Source organism: Epinephelus moara, chromosome 5 (genome assembly GCF_006386435.1).
Source record: "Epinephelus moara isolate mb chromosome 5, YSFRI_EMoa_1.0, whole genome shotgun sequence".
NCBI classification, from domain to species: Eukaryota; Metazoa; Chordata; class Actinopteri; order Perciformes; family Serranidae; genus Epinephelus; species Epinephelus moara.
Genome location: NC_065510.1, coordinates 28,809,434 through 28,831,325, shown reverse-complemented (window position 1 = coordinate 28,831,325; position 21,892 = coordinate 28,809,434). Strand labels below are relative to the sequence as shown.

At 40.9% G+C, this 21,892-nt stretch overlaps 1 protein-coding gene across 1 annotated transcript; it reads right to left on the bottom strand.

The window, feature by feature from the left end:
- Window positions 1-14,368: 14,368 nt before the first annotated feature.
- Window positions 14,369-20,186, bottom strand: LOC126390186 (homeobox protein unc-4 homolog). The gene is made up of 3 exons (XM_050044362.1): window positions 19,322-20,186; window positions 18,540-18,715; window positions 14,369-15,898 (listed from the first exon to the last, which is right to left on the bottom strand). The coding sequence occupies exons 1-3, from the start codon at window positions 19,578-19,580 to the stop codon at window positions 14,732-14,734; spliced, it is 1,602 nt and encodes a 533-aa protein (XP_049900319.1). The 5' UTR covers window positions 19,581-20,186; the 3' UTR covers window positions 14,369-14,731.
- Between the last annotated feature and the right edge of the window lie 1,706 nt (window positions 20,187-21,892).

Sequence of the window (21,892 nt, the reverse complement as noted above, 5' to 3'; positions counted from 1 at the left end):
CTAATTTTAATAAATTCCAGTATATAGATGAGATATGTCAAATTAAAAAACATCAGACTTTCAGGATGATTCAGATTTCAAGAATATTTGACCAACAATTGTTCCATTGTGTGCAGGGAGGCTGCTACATCAAATATTATAGGAGCATTTCCATAAGAATAACCATGTCTGCACAGAAAAACATGAGAGGCTACTACTTTAATGTGAAACAAATCTAACAGCCACCAACGTATTGTAAAAGAACCAGTCAACCAAATATAAAAATAAGGTTCAGTACCTTTTAAAATACAGTGTAATTCAGTTTATTGGTAACCAACGAGATGTACATGTTGTTCTTTTGTATCCACGAGCAGGGCGAATGAAAGCCCACTTGTCATCTTGCCAATTATAGTTGCATGATGATGCCTTTCATCTGAAATTATCCCCTCCACTGTTGTGGAGTGCAGGTTAGACGCCAGCAGCCACAAAATGAAAAGAGACACTTAAAGTTTCCTGTATGTCTCCTGAAAGAATCAGACAGGACCAAACCACCTCAGAGTGTCTGTCAATGTGGTATTTAAGAGCTTGTAAACACATGTGAGGAAGATGTTGTGCCATGTTATGTTTATTGTGCTGTGCGTTCATAGTAGCACATTAGGGATAGTCTAGAAAATATGTTTTTCAATAATGTAGGTATTTCTATCAATTGATCTACATTTACCTGTTAACTTTTAATCAAAATGTTATTGTTACTGAGCACCCAAACAACACAAGCCTATTGGATGAATAATGATATATTAACTGTCAGTTATTATTTGGTTCAAACAATCTATTCACTTTATTTTGGACCTCAAAAAATATAAGATACAACATATAAAAGATTAAAAATGACCAACAGCCATATCAAATGAAATTTCCAGGACCATACTAGAGAAGTTGCTCCTGAAGAGATGCCCTATCTGTGATGTAAATGCAGAAACTGGTGGGATTAATGTATGTATTGTGTTATTTTCTATCCTGTGAAATCTACATGTAAACATCACTGCCTGACATGTGGGAACATTTATGTCAACAAACAAATGACAAATGCTGAAAAATCTGGACATGTAAATTACCATCAAGTTGACATCACTGTGAGTGACTCAAAGTCTCATATTGCACTCTTCTTAACGACGGGATACAGGAACACATGGTAAGCCCTCAATAAAGAGACCTTAAAGGGGAGCTATTATGCTTTTCCCTATTTTCTGTCACATACATAATATTACTATGTCAGACGTGTGGCCAACATTTCAGATAATGAGGTAAATGGATGTAAAAGTAATCCCTTAGAGCAAAAAGCTCAGGCTTCACACCGGTCTGAATTCTCTGTTTCCAACGTTTTTCTAACCTTCAAGACAAGCCGACATCAGCTCGTGATGGATTTCTTTGTATGGTCATCTGCTCTAGGCATGCTACTGCAAGTGTCGACGTACACTGTTACATATAGCTACATGCTAACGTCAGGGAAACATGTAATGTTGGTTGCTAATGTTGCTGATTTCCCCCTGATTATTCCTGCTGGAGCATGTCTGGTTAGAAGACACAGAATCTGACCAATCAGAACAGACTGGGCTTTTTCAGAAGACGGGGGTTTTAAACAGGGTGGATACAGGTGTTCCAGCACAAAGGTGTTTTTTGAACATTAAAGCATGTCAACAAGATCTTGTAGCAACCCAAAATACAAAAATGAACCTGACAATGAGCACAACAGGTCCCCCTTGACATTATTTGTGCATAGTGTGTTGCTCCACTTACATCATTTATAACACTGGTGATCCCAGTCCTCCATAACATACTCTATAAAATAAAATATTTGATCTCATTGCTTACAGTAAGAGCATGTCCACTTAAGCATAAAAGATAGGCCTATACTATTTTACATCTTCTCTATCGTTACATTACTCTTTCTGGGGGATTAAATCTGATGTCAGAATCTGTGCTAAGAGTTTATACTGCTGAAGACCAACACTGTGGGGAGAAACCAAACCATATGCATACATAAAATGACTAATCATAAGTTAATGGAAAACATGTAGAATCTGTGCCCAGACAAGTCATCTATATATGGGCCTAACCCCATCACTGACACAAGAAGAATTAACACTGCTATAATCTGCACGGTCGGACAGACATGCCAATACATACCAAATCAGATATTTGTATGGTCCTCAAACACTTGCACATTTCTTCACAACTGAATTAGCAGCTTCAAAGACACAGATGATTATGGTGGAATTGGAAGAGGAGCAAATACGGACATATCTGTGCCATGCTTGTTTTAAAAGCATGAAAGCCACTGAAGCTTTGCAATGGTAGCTTCATGTATTTACACTACGCTACAGAGGTTATGCTACAAAAGCCAGCAGTGTGACCAGGTGCAGAGCATCTACTCTGCGCTGAGCACTGCAAATATTTTTTCATGAGCCTGAAAACCTGGTCACTGTCACTTTTTAAGTGCTGAACAACAACAACATGCTGTATATATATCCTCTCATGAACCCATCGACAGGTCCGTCCTTGCTCCATCCAGAGCAAGTACTCTATCTTGCCCCTCAATTTTTCTTGCATGGATATACCATATCATAACAACCAGATGCAACCAAAGAAAAAGCTTTAAACGTTAAGGCAAATGCGGCAAATGGGAAAAAAATCTCCACAGTAGAGCATCCCCCCTGGACCCCCCTAGGTTTGGGCTGTGCCCCAGGTGTTTACAACATCTGGCTCCATCCCTGCTCATACAGTCTACTGAAGGCAAAAGAGCATTTCAATCTCTCATTGGTTCATTTTAAAGCTCAAACAAGGCAACCATGTCTGAGATTTCCAACCTAAGCCCACAGCACAGACTCTTTGATGAGTTCAGCTGCAGGTTCAAGTGAACTGATTGTTAAATTGTTGAATTATTGAGTTCTCAGCCCACAGTTAGCGGTGTGGGCAACGTGACTTTTAGGTTCAGTGATTAAATGCTAATTGACACTTGCAGTTACTTCCTAAAGTTTTTTTAACCCACTCTTTTACCTCTTTTAACTTTTTCATCGATGAATCATATTTTTCAACAAAGGTTGCTGATGATTCATCTGGTAGAGTTTTGTGAAAAGGTTGGAAGGGCTTTAATGGCTGGACACCAAATATCATTGATGCAATTTTGTTATATTTTTACAGTGTATGTTCTCACATGCTGACAATGGAGTGGTAAGAATGATCCTGAGGAGGGTCCAAAGCTAGGATTCATTGGTCTGATGTTAAAGTTCGTCGTACATTATAATTGTTGCTGGACTTTTGGCCTTTTCCCCACATGGAGCAGTAAGGAGCAAGTTTCAAATGTGGTCTCTGACTCATGCAAAGATTGATCTCCATTTCCATCTTTCTCTTTGTCTCAATATATCTATATATCTATGGTGCAAACAGCCATAGCCAAGAATCCCCTATATTTAATTTATGATTTTTATCAAATTGCAGCAGGGGCACTGAACAAACGTACTCATATTTTGCAGGGATAACTGGGATTTGTTTGCTTAGTCAGGGGAACTGAAGATGCACATTTAGGGTTGGAGTTGGGAACACTGTCGTATGCAGATTGTGGTTAGACTCAATGAAACAAAAAACTGTGCTGTGCGACTTTGTGGAGTCATGAGCTTCTAACTCTTGAGAGGAAACAGTTTATGGAGCTGCTCCTACAGCACCAGGTCACATGAAAGCATCACACACATTTAAGTACAACAGGTAACACAAAAAGGAGTGACTGCTGTATATAATGTGTTTGGCTGATTGTGACCCTATAAACAGCACAGACCCACAAATCCACATGTTCTCAGCCTTTACAATGCTGTTTCACAATTCCAAAGGAAATGTCATGCTCCACAGGAGAGACACTGTCTGTGTGTGCAGAAGGTGTGACATGCTTTAAGATCAATTTCTCACAGGAGGGCCTATCTTGTTTTAGTCTTACAGTATCTGTTTTGTTTGGGACTGTTTTATATTCATATAGACAGGTGTGTTGAGAACCATGACTTTGATACTGCAACTGTACTTGACACTAGTTTAAGTGTGAACTACCAGCCGTCGTACAGTTAAAGGACAGGTTCACATTTTCTCAAGTCTGTCTTGAAACCATCTCTGTCGCCTTTAAATTACATTTGTGTTGCCTGGATTGTGTTCAGAGACAACATTTCTTTAAGTTAATGAAATACTATATTTATGTAATGCTATGGATTCTCAGGGAGGTGTGAAGGCTGGATGGCAGGCTTACAAAGTGCAGGACTGTTACACCAGAGTCCCGTGTTATCGTCCAAACTCCTGTCTGTGGTTAGGTTCATGCAACAAAAGCAACTTGGTTAAGGTTAGGGAAAGATTTGTGATTTCAGTTAAATGATTATTAAAAAAAGCTAATAAGAAATAATGCTGTAGTCACTATGAGTGGATAGTGTATTGCAAGTTTGCTGGAAAACAAATAAAAAAAAATAAAATAAAAAAAATACTGTCAGTTAACATTTTGGCGATTCGCTCAGTGTCAACATTTTTGCAACTTTTCCTCGTTATGTTCATAGAAAATATAATGTGCTCGGCATTGTGCTTCCCTCAAAACGTATTTGTTGCATCAGATCAGTTGTATATAAATGGAACTTCTAGGAGACAGAGCTGCTTAAAACAACACTAATGGGCTCTTTTGTACATTAAAATAAAATTGTTTGTAAAGAGATCCTTTTGACAAATATGGGCAAAAAAGCAGAGCTTAAGTTGTAGCCCATAGCTAACTGGTAACATTGTACTTCCTGTTTACATCCCAAGGGTCCCCAAATTAAGAAAACTGCATTTCCAAAAAGAGCATGATTATTCCCCCCAGAAAAGTGTGACAAACTTTCAACCAACCAAACTAGCTACACTGGCAGTTTTGTTAAGCTTGGCTAAATACTTTCTAATCTACTTTTGCCATAATGGAGGGTTGTTGGTGTTGTTTTGAATGTTTTACAGTGGAAACCGCTTAGTGATCACATCTGTCCAGGTCAACTGACCACTGTAAGCAGATTATTATTATTATAACTGATTACAGTATGTTTGCATGTGTAATTCATGAATAAAAAGTAATGAGACTGACAGCTTCGCCATTTACTGAAGTTTTGTGACTGTTTTCCCTCCACCAAGGGCCCATTCAAGGGGACATTACTTGACCAGGCATTATCAATCCACAGATTCTTTACTGGTGCGCATTTGGTTTTCTGTCTATATCACTAGTAGTAGACTACACAACGTAGCCTGAGAAACAAGTTTTGCTGCTGCATCATGTAGGCTGGTTTTTGGCAGTTTGTCATAAGCTTCCTGCCTGTAGATTATGTTTGTCATTGACAGAAAATAACTTTCTGCACTTTCTGCAGCACCAGCCTCAGGTAGCAGAGGGGTTACAAGTCAAACTGTAATGGGAGTTTAAAAAGAAATAGAATTGCCATCGGTTCTTTTGTTTGTTTGTTTGTTTTCCATGTATTGTCATGTAGGAAAAGACCTCAAATGCAGACACTTGATTACTTTAAGTGAAATATTAAAACAGCATTTGCATAAAAAAAGTCTGATCCAATAAGCGGTTGATCACTGTATTAGCATTATATGCAACTTCAGGGAAATGCACCTTCCACACTGCACTCATGAAACATACAAAACATACAAACCTTTCCTTCCCTACCACAGTTAAACTACCTTTGTCACTCTGTACATTAATTTGCTGCGTACTTAATTTCTAGATTATGTGTAGTTTACAATAGATCCAATTCAAAGACCGCAAGCAAAGTACTCTGTGAGGAGGCATCATTGCCTGGATCCAGACCTTTGAATCTGCCTGCTTCATTGAGTTTGACTTGGCTGATTCATCTGGCATCATGACATGTAACAGTGGTTTCTTGGTTGAAATAAAAGACAATCCAGTGAGCACCATGGGGGCACTAATGATCAGCCAATCAGCGCCATGGGCAGCACTAATGCTATTGTCAAGCGGTTTGCCGGAACCATTGAGGAGTAATAACAACAATGGCGAGCGCTGTAGACAAGATAGATGCTGCTTTCAAGGCATCAGTATGGCATCAGTATGGACTTTGATTGGTTCGAGAAAATGAAACCTGCCTCCCCCATGGATATCTGGTAGAGTGTAAGATGGAAACAGAGCATAACAAGTTGATACTTCTGTTGAAGTATCAGGCAAGAAGCATCAATAATCAGGCCTAAACCAATATTCTGATCACAATGACAGTGATTGTTTGGCGCATGAATAAAGTACTCAATAATTGAGTCAAAAGCTGCAGAAAAAACACAATATTTGGTTGCTCTCTTACTTTGACACTGAATCTTTCTCCTTGAGGTCCAGGCTCACTGTTTGTAGCATTGCAAATGACCCTGTCTATCATGCTAAATGTCATCATGAATCCAGTAGTTGCCTACATACAGCATTCATAACACACCACCCTGAAAATGATCATGTGAGACATTTTAAGAGTTGTTTTCCTTTCACATCCTAAAGCCATTATCTTAACTGCTGTGTAAATAAAATAAGCTAAAAATATAAAACCACTTTATTCCCGCAAAACATTCAGCTCAACTAAGGCAAGGTGATCATACAGTGTGAATACTTGTATTTTGTCATTCAATCCCAATTAATCCAATTTCCAGGTTAAGAGGCCATTCAGATACAGGTTCATAAGCATATGGGCTAAAAACTGAGTCAGCACTGATCGACTGCTGGGTTCTGATTCACTACACATTCTTCTTTGGCAACTGAGGACACATTACTATCCAATTATCCATTTAAAAAGTTTTTACTGGGGTTCAATAAATCACCCATTTATGTCAAATATGACCACTGGGTTGTCCCAGTGCTGAGTCAAGCATGTTGGGGTCGAGGAAGTAGTCACCTCAACTGCCCAGTCGCAAGCAGAAGAAGTTGGAACCATGAATTCATTACCTTTGCACGTTTTATATGTATCAAATTAACGTCTCTGAAGTGACAAACAGTGGCGTGAGGTAGTTGCGATGGGCCCCAGTGCACCCTAGTTACTAGTTTTGACAAAAACACAAAGCCATGATGGAGATGGGTTTGCCTTGAGGGCATATACAGAAAATTGCACCATTTTTTATTTAACGTGAGTTCTTCTTTGAACACAGACGTGTTTCCAGGTGGCAATTGGGCCCCTCCACCCCATGGGCCTCAGTGCACCTGCACTCCCTGCACTGTCTATATTTACGCCCTTGGACGTAGACTTTGTCATTGTGATGTATTGGGGACAGTAGATAGTGTGTCACCCAGGCAAGATGGCTGTCAAGCTGTAGACTACTGCGCATTACTGTCTGAGACTGAAACTGGTTGAGTTTTAGCAACTTTTTAGTTTTGTTTTTGTGACTTTTAAGGCTCCAAACATGACTGTTTTGTAGCGGCCTGTCAGTGAGAATAGTGCCACAAAAAGCTGTTGTTTTTTTTACTGAGACATCATCACTTCTCCTGCTGGGAGGCCAAAACATGATCCTTTTTTCTTTGTGCCTAACCCTAACCGCACATTAGTGTCAACATATCCGCTACATAATCATGTATGAATGTAATCTGTAATCTGTGGTTTGAGGAAACGTTCAATGCCAAAAAATTCTCTGGTCACTGGGCTGACCACAGAGTCAGTGCCCACATTTACTCAGTATACTGCGCCTTAGTATGCATGAATTTGAGGCTCTTGTACTTCACTTGAGTATTTCGATTTTATACACTTCTACTTAACTATAATTAATACTATCAACTACATTTTAGCCAACTACATTTTTGACCAGTATATTTACTTTAGAAATTAAGATTTCACATTCAAATATTATAATATATAATGAGATAATAAAATATGATGCCCCACTTCACCTGCTGCATCAGTTACTGCTTACACATTATAGAATCCGTAATAAGATTATATTCAGTGGTGGAAAGTAACTAACTACATTTTCTAAAGTACTGCACTTAAGAGCAATTAAATGCTACTTTATACTTTCTATTGATTTATCTGACAGCTTTTGTTACTTTGCAGATTCAGATTTTAGATCCAAAATCAACAAATTATATGAAGCATTGTGTTACGTAGACCCAGTGGTATATAAAACACTAAAATTTAGCTCCACCTCAACCAACTGCAACAATAGAAGGCTACTTACAGATAATTAATGCATCAGAAATAATAATTCAATAGATAAAGCAGTGGTGGAAAGTACACTTTTACATGCAAAACTAGGTAATTATAATAAAATACCAAACAGTAGTTAAAATCAGCTCCACCTCCATCCGCTACAACCGTAAAATGCTACTTACAAATGAATGCATCAGTTATAATAGCACAATTGTTTCATGTATAATAGCTTATATAATGTGTTTTTGCAAAATGAGTACTTTTACTTTTGATACTTTATGTATTTTTTCTAAGAAAATCTGTACCATTTTGAACGCAGGATTTACTCATATACACTGTGGTATTACTGCTTTCAGTTCAGTAAAACATCTGAGAACTTCCTCCACCACTCAGTTACATAAAATACCAACACATTCTCACTCCCAGCTTGACTACTGACACTTGGTCAGTGGCCCTATGTGTCAAACTGTGATACTCCAGGTACCCTCCAGCATCAGTTTTGACACTGATGGACAGTGTGTCAATTTACGCTCATTACATGCATTGTGTCTTTTCAAAATGTCTCACACTGCCACTAAAGAGCACCTCGGTATCTGATGCTGAGGGCCACTGACCAAGTGTCAACGAGTTGGGAGTGAGACCAGGTTGAAAACAGACAACAGTCAGGCCCATTTTTCTGCCCTCATCATTTTAACAGTGTACATTTATGCTGATGACTTGTGTTTTTCTACTTAAGTCTCATTTCAAATACAGTAAGGGAGTATTTCTACAGTGTGGCACTCAAGTGCAGGATCTAAGTACTTCCTCCATCACATCAGCATTTTTAAAGGCTAGGCTTAAAATAGATGGTTAGCGCTGATGATCGATATCTGATGAAATTGTTTTGTGTTTGAATCTTTTGTCAGGACTTGTGTCTGTCACTTCTACACTTCACTTAACCCTAATCAGGTGTTGGCAGACCTCCATTGAGCAATTTGTCTCACTGTAAATAAATAACACCATATATATAGGTGTGTGTGTGTGTGTGTGTGTGTGTGTGTGTTTAACTCTCTGATGCTGAATCAATGTGACACCTCAGGGATGGCACAGTGGAGGAGGGGGGTGTGGGGTGAGGAAGAGGAGGGGAGGGTCGTATGCCAGGCTCGTTCTTCACACTTTTTTTTTTTTTTTTTTTTTTTAAGGAAGGGGTGTGAGCGAAATAATACCCGCTCATTAGGAGCGCGCGGGCTCCTGGTTAATTCATCCTGGACTGTCATGGGCTTGTGTACGACCCCCGGGTAACACATAAATCACACGCAGAACCAACCGGTCGAGCGGCAAGCTTCATGCCCCTAACGCCGCTGATTTATCAACCAAATTACTGCGAGTCCTGCTCGGCCCCAACACTTTGCCGAGGAAATCACCGACTAACCCCTGAGCGAACCGATTTATTGAAAAGCTGTCCCCCTCCACTTCCATCTCCCCGCCCTGGCCTGCTTTCTGTGTCACTCCACTCATCTCTCACTGACTTAATTAAAATCTATCCCGTTGGCTCGTTGGCATTTATTACAACCACTGGGCTAATGAAACAAAGAACACGACAAAACCAAAGCTGCTTTGTGCCCATAAACGTTCATTACACTACAACACACACTCTCTCACACACACACACACACAGGCACGCTCCTGACTGTACTTATTGGCATCTAAACAAGGTGGGCTTATTGGGATGTGTGTGTCTCAGTCAGCACCTAACACCAAAGGGGGTTTGAGAAACTATTAGGTGCAAAAATAAGCCTTGTGTTTGTTAACTTTGGTTTTACTTCCTCTTTGTTTGAGGTTACAAAGCTGTAGGTATGTGTAAAATTAATAATAATACTAATAGCTGCAAAATCAAACATTGTTACTTTGCTTCTGACCTTATTTAAACCTAATGTGTAGAAAAAAATATAATCCACAAACTGAGCCTTGCACATTAAACATCACAAAGCATTAATACTACACCAGATGAAGAAATATTTAATGTTTTACATATTAATCAAAAATCCAAATAGACTTACTGCTTACTGTCAACACCAATCATAAAGCTTATGAAAATCCATGTTAACCCTACAACTGGAGCCTCTGAGACCCTGAACAGAAGTCATGTGGCATTTTCGCCATGGTGACTGTGGGCTAAAGTCATGTCATGAAGTATCAAGGTGATAAAACCTTAAGTATTTTTTTCTGAGCCATTAAAGAGTCTCCAGGAGTCCACAGAGAACATCAGGCTTAAAAATAACCCAGCTGCAGTGCACTTTTGGATGTAAAAGAAAAAATCAAAAAAACTTTGGCTGACAAGCTATTAGCTGACAAGTTCTCTAATACTTCAAAGTAACTTTAATTTAATAACTCTAATTAGTTTGCGTAGTTTTAAGATTATCTTGAATGTGACATGTAAATTGATCTGGAACAAGCTCAGGTGCTGAATTTAATTGCGGTTTAAAATAAATGCGTGATTTCATTTTGAGGGAAAAGCTCACTGAATTATTTGTTGATTGAGTCACCTTTATAAAAATGAAAGATCATTGTTGACTTTGACCCAAAAAAGCTTAACTTTAGATTAACTTTTCCAGAGCTTTTGTCCACATCTCATGGTCTTCTGATAAGTGAGCCACTGAATAATAATAATAATAGATTTAATTACACAGCATCATTCAAAAACAAAGAAACTATATTAAGCAGACATTGAGTTTTTTTATTATTATTTTGTTTGTTTTGTTTTGCATGAGATTAAATCTATAATTTTTAATAAGGCTGATCTGTCTGAACAACAAATAAGGTGTAATATAGCATCAGGTCTATGAAGCTCTGTACCACAGACCTGCCATAATTAAAATGACACAATCTTCACAGCCTGGTTTCTCTAAGGCCCAGTGCAGTCTGCACAGAGGGGGTTTAGGCCCACTATATATCAGTACATCACTAGTTTCTAAATCCAGCAGGCCAAACAGAGGATCCTTGCTGCCTGATGTTGGCTGCAGGCCCATCCAGTCCGGATCAAAGACGCCTAAACCTAATGACAAAAGCTGCTAATTTACTCCGTGTCAGAGGGAGGGAGGTGATGGAGAGTCAGAGAGGGGTAGAGGAGGAGGAGGGCGTTATAATAGGTTCTTGAAATTACGTTGATAATTAATTGTGCAAATTTGTTTCTATTAAATAAAAATAACACGTATTGGAGAACTCAATTAGCGTTAATTAATCCTGCCTCTAAATTGCGTAAGATTGGAGGACTTTCTCTTCTTCTCTGGCGCTATTTCTCTGATTCTTTCTAACCTCAGGGTTTTTTTTCTTTCTTCTTCTTCACTCTTGGAGGTTACAGGCAGGCATTGGACTCTCTCCTCTCCTGCTTTTTTCCCCCTTGCCTCCTCTTGAGAATTGGAAATGGGGGATGGAGACGGGGAATGTGGAAGGTGCTAAATTAGCTGGCTGATCCGCGCTCATTGCCGCATACACATCCCCCTATTACTGCGCCCCAGCGCCGCTTAATATTCCGGGCATGGCGGGCGCGTCTAGATAGCAGATTTATCAAATGGGAAAATGAATGTATGATGATCAGTTAAATTGAAAATCAGCGCCCGGGTGACAGGCCGCACTGACACCTCGGTAATTAGAAAGAAAAATGATGGCGTCCGAATGCATAATAGAGCAAAAACAATTTACGCTATCCCCCCACGCCGTAATGATCGCGCGTTCAAATTGAAAATTTCTCCCGGTTGAAATTGAATTCATAAAGTGTGATGCATGAGCGGCACGGACACAGCGGGAGGGCCTGTCCGGTCCGGGCTGATCGATTGGTCGTTTGTGTTGGTGCCACCGAAACGTCTCTCTCTCTCTCTCTCTCTCTCTCTCTCTCTCTCTCTCTCTCTCTCTCTCTCTCAGAGTTCAGCCAGTGTTTCATGATGTAGCCCCACAGACACAGACACAGACACAGAGGCCTCTTGTACCCAAAATTAACATAAAAGTAGAACTGTTTTCCTTGTTTTGACCTGCAGAAGCAGCTAGGTGACAATTTATGTATCTATTTTAAAGTCTTAAAAAACGGAAATATAAAAACAATGTACAAAAACAGCTAAAATCACATGATGTTTGCACAGGTAATGTGCACCAGGCTGCCACTATAATGGTACATTTTACCTCTATAATGCAGTTTGGGGTAATGAGATCATCATTACAGGCTGCTCCTCCCTGATTGTAAGGCATTTAATAAAAGAACAGCTCCAAATAAACATGTAAGATACTTAGGTTGAGTAAATATCAATGACAATTTACATTCACAGTCTAGTTGGATCTTAAAAGTGCTTGTGAAGGATCAGATATGTTGCCTCTGATAATACAGAGGCCTCATCTACGTCTAAAGTTGTTTCACAGTAAAATTTCAACCCTATTTTTCAGTTTATTTCTTTAATTATTTGGAGAAATTACCCATAATGTGCAACAAAGGCGCATTTTATGGGCTCGTTGTCTGTGCACACACGCACCCACACACACATGAGCTAGTATAAAGGCCTTGCTGAAGGCAGATCAGACCTATATTTTCTAATTAATCGCACTCTTGAAACTAACCGATTATAATAAAGCGTTTCCCCTCCCCAAAAAAAAGAGGAGAGAATAAAAGTAGAAATTTCACACAGCGCACGCGGAATGAACGATTTAATGTGATTGTTTCGGTCGAAGGGGACGTTTCCTGAGGCCTTATGGGAAAATAATGTCCTTATGAATTAAATAATAGGGTTATTACTTTCATTGATTTTAGCTGTCTGGGAATTTAGTGTTCAGCTTCGGTCTTAACCCATCCTCCTCCTGCTGTTTTTCACTCTCGCTCCCTCCTCGTCCCCTTGTCTAATTATTTTTCTATAAGCCCCCCGCTTCCTACAGCGCAAATAGCAGAGTCACTGAGCGAAAATTATGTAAATATTATTAAAGGGACTCAGGCACGGAAATTCATTTTAGGTCGGCGCAGCAAAGTAAAGCTCTGTCCCTCGGATCCCCCTCAATTTATTTGCAAATAAAGGCGAGGTGACCGGGAGGGATCAGGGATATTTAGCCGGGCTGTCAACACGGCTCCTCCGCGCACTGGCTCGCCAGAATTAATGGTTTTAATAATTGGGATTTCAGTTTCCGGGGAATTGGTGGCGTTTACACTTCATAAGCTAAACACACTCTTTCCTAAACGGGCACGTCCAGTCAGTGCACGTGGGCACACACCTGCACATTTAGGAGCATCTGTCCCGAAACATCGTTAATTCAGCCATTCTTTACTTTTACTTTCTTTTTTGAGCTCAGCCAACAATTGGTCAAAAAATTATTAATGCAATAGCGCATCACTCGCCTCCTCTCTCCCTCTTCCTCTCCTATATCTTTATCTGTCTCCCCCCGAGGGACTCACAGTCCTATTAGAACAAATGACGAGGGGCCCAGGCGCTTTTGTAAAAAGGCGCAGGCAGGCGGGCGCGCGCCTGTCCTATTATGTGCGACACATGATCAATAGGGCGATAACGCAGCAACATCAATATAAGCGACAGAACAATGAGGGATATCATCGAACATCTATCTTAATATAGCCGACTACAAGGGCCGTCTGACAACCGCGGCAGCTCATGAAAATTCCGCCCCACGAATCTACCACCATCTCATCCTCCTCCTCCTCGCGCTCAATAGACTATGCGCACTCACGCACACACACGCACGCCTGCAAGCACGCACACATCCACAATGCAGCTGGCGCGGCTATTATTTTCCCATTTCAATTTGACACCCCTGCCTTTCATGCTAATTCTATTATTGTAGGAAGTTTATGTGATTCCATATCACTAGAAATCGGTAATGTCTAATAACCCTTTGGGCTGAAAGGAGGAAAAAAAACTGCCTCGAGACCCGCGGCAGCCAGTGGGAAAATAATTACTTTCATATCAAAACTCAGCAGGAGGCGCAGGGTCCTATAGCCCGCGGCCACTAACCTCATTCCAGCTCGGCCTTTCAAATGAATAAATTTGTTAAAGCAATAAATACAAACAGCCAGACGGACTTGAGCCCCAGCTCCGGCTCACTACACAGAGAAAAGGGGGGATTTATCTGCTGTAACACGACAAAACTCCAGCCGCCATGATCCAAGGTTCTGCCACACAGCAACCTCTCCGTCTTTACCTCCACCCCCCCACTTCAACATCGCCCTGGAAAGACAGTGATTCAATTTAAACAATAACTTTATTTATCAAAATGTTTACATATAAATATCATTTTCTCGTTTTTACAATATCTGAGGATTTTTGTTGTGTGTAAGATGTTTATTGTAGCCTAGTTTTTGTTACAAGTTGGTCACCAAAAAAGAGAGAAAGAACCTGCTTCTAAAGGTGTGTAGGCCTAAAGCCTGAATGTGAGGACAGCCACAGCTTTTGGGGGCCATCTGGATTGATCACACGTTATGATTAAAAAATAGATGAGAATTAAGTCTCCTGATTCCTGATATGTTTTTCGAGTGTCTCAGCAGAGCTTTGGGAATGTTTGAATAGTCTGAGCAGTGTTCCTGGTCCTTTGTTTATGTTTGCTCCTTGCAAGTGTTAGTCCATATCGACATCCTCTCCATCTGTTCCGGGTGTTTCTTGACAGTCTGTGTTTGCCTTGAGACACTCGGAGAGGTCTGGAGATGCTCGCTCCTCTCTTGCACCCTTCTCTTTAGCACACGGCTCGGCAGCTTGGCAGCCGTTGGTCACTGCCTCCGTTAGAACTTTCAAACTCCTCTCCTCGCCACTGTCACTGGACTGTGTTGAGCTCAGCCTGGCCGCAGCCGTCTGAGCTACACTGTTTGCTGGAGGAGAAACAGGGAATCTTCCATTGCTGCAGTCACCACCACCACACTCCTCCATGTCTGTTCCATCCACTCTATTGCTAATGTGATTGTGGTGATGCTGCGTGTTATGCTCCATATGATCCGAGTTTAGAGGCTTAGTGACAAAGCTGGAGAGTTCAGAGGGGGCAGGGCTCCCTTCGCTTGGCACACACCTCTGTCCCAGGCTGAGCCTGTTAATGCTATTGTCCTGACAGGGTGAGGCCTTCAGGGCTGTTTGGGGCACTAGAAAGCCCAAGGGCTGATGGGTAATGGGGTAAAGCAAGAAGTGACCTTTACCCACCAGTGTCCTCTGACTGGGCAATGAGGGGAAGTCCAGCTGAGATTTCCTTCGAGGCGTGGCGTCAGAGAGGAGGCTCTCCACGCTGAAAGGGTTGCGTTTCTGCAGGGTCGAGGACCTCGGGCCTCCTGGACTGGAGCTGTGCGTGCTGCCTGGAGAAACCTGCTCCGCTTCTCCTGTGGTTCTTTGGTTTTGGTGGTTTTGTAGTTGGCTGAAGTCGTGTCGTGTTTGGTCACAGCTGGATTCAGTTTGGTGTCCTCCTGCACCCTTTGATGCTGGCAGTTCAATGTGAATAGTCCCAGAAACGCTCGAAGACTGCTGCTCGCTGTCGGTGAACTGGGAGACCCCGCTGTCGCTCTCTGAACCTCCAGGCGTGTGGAAGTTGTCACCTGCGAGAAGTTTGTTCTGTGACTTCAGCAGCTTCCTCTCCTGCTTCCGTTTCTTCTTCTCGGCCCGCTCTCGGTCCCTGCGTGCGATCTCCTCGGGGTCCATGGGCTCGCCGCTGCACGTGGTTGGGTGGGAGTTGTGAGCAGGCCGCCCCGGCCCTTTCTTTGTGTTCTCCTTTTTTCTCCATTTAGCTCGTCGGTTTTGGAACCAAACCTATGAACCAAAACACACACACATGAAATACACAGGTGGAGAACTGACACAGGAGATGATCACTGTTTGAGAGTAGTTTCTCTCCATCTGTTAAACACCATCTTTATATTGGTTCATTATATTCAGATTAATTTGGTTTTATAGTTTTATTTGTTCTGGAATTAGTTGATTAATGGATTGGTCCATTACCAAATAATTTCGTGTCAACAATTTTGCCAATTATCTAATCATTTATATAAGAGAAATGCCAGAAATGTGCTTGTTTTAGATTCTTCTGATTTTCCTGATTTGCATTATTGTAAATTAAATATCTCTGCGTTTTGTGACATTGGTTGGAAAAGAAAAAGCAAATTAAAGACATTATCTTGAGCTTTGGAGAATTTTTTTGACATTTTAAAGACTAAATTATCATAAAAACGAAGCATCAATTAAACTCGACAACATATTTGTTAGTCGCAGCATCACTTTGGACAACAATGGTTACACAAGTTTTATAAAACAGCGCATTCAGTTATTTTAGGCCGGACTTATAAGACTACAACTTGTACGCCATTAACATGACCACCTCCACAATCTGATGCAATTCAGTCCAGTATCCGTGCAATAAGTACTTCCTGTATGTACACTATAATGTTCACTGTTCAAGAGTGTATCCAAAATGATTTGATAATAGTATGTGGTCATTTCTGTATCTTGGATGTAGGTGTTCCTTATAATGTATCTCTCTCAAGAAAATGAATACACTGAAGAGGGTTACATTTGCCAAAATGCTCCTTCTGATGTGTGTTTAAACAACACCAGACCTCACACCTGCCATGACAATAGTGATAAATCAGTGTCACAGTGGTTATCAGATGGTAAGGACAAAACCATATTGCCTACAAATCCAAACAAATTCCACAAAGCCCTGAAACAAGTGAAAGCACTGTCCTCTGCCTCTCTGCCTGTCTGTGTCTTTGTTTACTGCAGCTTTAAGCGTCTAAAGAGTACATTAGGTTAATAGGTCACAGCGGTGGACCAGCAGATGCACAGATGTGCCGGTGTTAATTACCAATGAGTCTGTGTAATGGGTAACTCCGCCAATTAATTGCACCGTGGCTAAATCGGCCATATCCCGTCTCTGTATGTTCTTTCACACCCAGCCCTCCGCTCATGTGGGGCTTAACACTTGCACGGCAATCCCCGGCTCTCCTCCCTCCATACCGAGCCAAGCCAGGGAGCTTCCACCGCCTGAGAGCCCTCACTGCCCGGCCTCTGGGCGCGCTCAGGGCCGTATGTTCGGCGCTGATAACGCCAGGAGTTTAGCATGCAGAAGTAGGATCCGCGTACATTGCATAATAAGGACGGGACACCAACATCATGTGCGACAATGGCGCTTCTTATGAATTGTTAATGTTGGTTATATCTTTCCCCCGCAAACCTGGTGATAAAGGAGCGTTAAGCAGCTTGAGGGAACAATAATCTGAGGTTTAGGAGCGAAATCCCCAAACAACATACAGCAACGGAGAGCCCTGCTTCTGTCCCGCTTTTACTGCATCCAACCGTGCGTGCGAATTATATGTTGAAAATACATGGATATACGTTAAATTACACAGAGTGTCATAAATGGATACTCAGCTCCTTTGCTGAGAAAATAATACGTACAAAAACCTATATGTCTTTCTTGTATTTTTATTATTATTATTATTATTATTATTATTGTTATTATTAGTATTATCATGTCATTGTTATTGCTGTTATGCTATTAGGCTATTATTAGCAAATTAAATAAGCACCTAATGATGAAATGAGCGTCACCTTTAACAAAATTATATGTAGGTTATTTTGTATTTTATTCCTGAGAAAGACATCACCTTAAGTTCTTGCATATTGTTTAATAATAATAATATATAATAATAATAATTTATTATTATTATATATTATTATTATTATTATTATTATTATTATTATTATTATTATTAATAATAATTTACAGTGTAAATAGTTTTTATTCAATTTCTACCACTACAAAATAGCATAATCTTAAATTATCATACAGTTGCTATTTCTTTCTGTGTTTTGTCTTTATTATTATTATTATTATTAATAATAATAATAATAATAATAATAATAATAATAATAAAAATAATAATAATAATAATAATAATAATAGGATAATAACAGATTTAGCTTTAATGTTCTTTAAATTAAGCCACCTAAAAAAATACTAATAGATTAAAAATAAGTGTAAAATTGTGAATAAACTGTGGCATAATTAGAAATTGTATATTAGCCTATACCTGGAGGAAAGGGAAGAATACTAGTTACCATTTTAACCCCTTGGTTTGCTCAGTAAATAGCCTTGTTTTTATTAACCCATAAATCAATAGGTTGCCTCCATGCATAATTCAAAAGAGACCCTTTATTGATGCTTTGATAATTGACAAATAGCTATCCCAGTATGGGGGAGGCCTTCACAAAACAAACGCCCCTTTGACAGTTTATTTTTAATGTTTAGTAGATTTTAAAACGCGAGTAAGATAGAAATGTTTTTAAAAAAAACAAACAAAAAAACAACAACAACTCACACCTATCTGTTTTCCTCCATCAACTTAATAAATGAATTAATGCTCCTGAAAATATGTGACTCGTGTGTCTTTACCTGAACCCTGGACTCCACGAGGTCAAGCCTGAGCGCGAGCGCCTCCCGCATGAACACATCCGGATAGTGACTCTCGTTGAAAGCCTTCTCGAGCTCCTCCAGCTGCCACCCGGTGAAATTCGTCCTCGTGCGTCTCCGTTTACAACCGGGACTGTCCTTATCCGGGTCCCCAGAATCTGCATGAGTCGACGTGTGTGTGTTTGTACAAGTGTGTGTTTATATGTATGTGTGTGTGTGTGTGTGTGTGTGTGTGTGTGTATGAGTGTGTGTGTGAGTGAGAGAGAGGAGAGAGAGGGGACTGTCATGGCAGGATTTACTTGTAAAGCACCAGTTTAATGTGAAACTTACCTCTGTCACAGCACACCTTGCTTTTTAATAATTTTGTTGCTCTTGAATTCAGATAAATCAGGTCACAAAATTTTGGTCCAAAGGAAACACACCTTACTGCCATATTATTATGAGGTTAAGGAGAATTGTTACCTTTATCTTAACCTCAAGTGCAGGTGTTAAAGTTGTTAAAATGAGCCTGCACATAAACTTTTTTATTTTCGTTTTAAATTCATCAAGCTCCAAAACTTTTAAACAACATGTTTTTTCCCTGCAGACTGAGTTTCTAGTTTAAAATTAAAGTCTCCAAAACCTTTGAAAATGTTTAATTTAGCCTCAAAGTTCACTAAAATTATCTTATTTGGACACAAAGCAAGCCTACTCCTGTTATACTTGCTGTAACAATACATTGTCTCCACACAGGTCTGTTATGAGACATAAAGAGCCAGGCCTACCTGAGAGTTTGAACTGCTGGCTGTCGGGGGAGAGCAGCGGGTTGGAGCTGACCACCGAGGCCGAGCAGGAGCCGTTAAGTAATCCGTCTATAGAGAAGGGGCCGGCGGCCGCGGACTGCAGCTGGTGTCCGCTCGCGTAGACGTGCTGGTGATGGTGGTGGTGGTGGTGATGGGGGCCGAGCGCGTACGGGAAGCCCACCAGCCCGCCCAAGGAGCCTCCGAACTGGGCGTGAGGATGCTCGAGTACCCGACTGTCCATGCTCGCCCGGGCTGCGGCGGGGCCGAAGTGAAGATGCAGAGGGAGGCAGTGTGGCTGAACATGCAGTCAAGAAAAAAAAAAGTCTGGGAGAGGAGGAAGAAGCTGCGAGGAGGAAGAGGAGGTGAAGGCGGAGGGGGGGAGAGAAGGGAACCCAGGCGGACGGACCGTCTCCCGCGGCCACGGTACGGTCTGTAGAGGAGCGGCGGAGACCGGGCTATACGAGGTATGTCGCGTTTACGGTCCAGCCGAGATGTCAACCCAGCTCTTTCTCTCCGCGAGCCAGCTCATTAGGACTCCTCCATCTGCTCGCGGGACCAATAAGAAACGTTAATCGCCCTGTGACGTCAGAGACGCGGTTAATGGAGTAACGGAAGGCAGAGCACGAGGAAAAATGAGAAAGAGAGAGAGGGAGAGAGCGTTGCTTTTTTTTTTCTTCTTTCCGGATCGATCGCTAATTACACCTGGCGCGGTCCTTTAATTCAGCCCTGTCAAAACAATGAGGACGAGGCTAAGCTGGCGCGTGGAAACAGCCGACTGATTGATGGACCGACTCCATTAAATTCTCAGGAATATAACCTGTATTTATATAAATGTATTATGTTCTCTGCTAACTTTAAGAAGCGACGACTCTTTCGTTTCTCCACGTCTCCTCTCACGTGCGCGCTCCTGCATCGCGCGCGCGCGCGCGTGTGTGTGTAAGTGTTTTACAGGGGGCATTCAGGGCCAGATTGATCCAATAACAGCGCCTTTATCATCCCCCTTTTTTTTCCTGAGCTGTCACATCGCATTTTAAACTACAAGCCTCTCTCCATCTCCCAGGCACCCCTCCACCTCCTCCACCTCCACACTTACACACACACACACACACACACACTGAGCCAAAGCCAAACTCCGCATCATTATCTCGATTTTTCACCTGAACAGCTTACACCGATGTTTAGTTGTAAATGACGAACAAAGTGGGTTGTAGCCTACATGATGTGGCGTCTCCAAGAATCCAATACCCGCACGTGTAGGCTCCATTCAGCCTCCACTGTGGTGTGTGGATGTGGACAATATTGGAGGGCTTTTTTTGCACGAGTTTAACCATGCTTGGGTCTATTATTCAGACAGATATCTTTTGCTTTTATTTGTTTCCTTAGATAAAGTTCCTTAAAAAGGCCAAACAAAGAAAAGGGGCAACCTGGTGCATGTTTTAGTCTAATACTGATAATACAGCACAATAAAAACGACAACAACCTGTATGGATTTAATATCTAAGCTATCAAATGCACAGTTCTGCACAATATCAGTCACGACAATGTAAACTTATTAACTTCTCATGAACTAATTGGGGAAACAATCTCACCTCCAGGTCCACTTAATTGCTTTCCTGCAGCTTTCAATTACATCACATGGCAACTGGGTGAAATCCATCTGCTGATGAAGATCATGTGATATGATGAAAAGCTCCACAACCGCAACCTTGGATCTTGAGGTGAGAGTATTTTTATTATCTAGCCTACTAAAAAATGAACTAACTAACTAATAGAGACCCAAAACACATCCACTGAATTTCAACAAGGAGGCTATACTTCTGGGTTGTGGCTAATGTAGCCTAGGTTACACTATATTAAATGTATTAATGCTGATAAATAACTGTTTTGCTGTGCTACCCATTTCTTTCAAAGGTTCCTTGTCTCTGGCAAAAGTTCCTGTAGTCAAAAAGGGGCTTATGATACAAAAACCTACAATCACTTCTTAATATTTTACACTGGGTTTTTTTTCCAAACAGTTATGGTCTTTTCCACGAAATTGAGGAAACAATAAGAGATCAACAAGTAAAATAACAACTCACTAAGTCAGAATGAAAAGTGAGTGTTGCAGAGGACACTGGCCTCAGTGTTTGAGCTCTATTAGGGTAAAACACAGATGATATTTTTTTCAACTTCTATAATTCTGCCATGATTGAGAAGTATATTAACTGATGCAATTATGTAAATTAACACATAATTACATGCTTCACACACTTTATTCTACACTTACATAGGCCAATCACCGCAGTAAACCACAATCACGTCATAAAAACAACTTGGGCTACAGTGAAAGCTTTGCAACTAAAATAAGTTTGTGTTATGTAACCCAACAGATTGGTTAAGGCTGGGTATCCAAACAAGTAAACTGCCTGTTTTAGTCATGCGTTCCCTTTGCTGTTGCGCTTGATTGTGATGGCTTAAAAAAGTAAAGATGTTGATATGAGAGTGGGCTTACTTATGCTATACACCATATTATGTTGGATGTCAAGGGCAAATAGAAACAGATCCCACAAGACC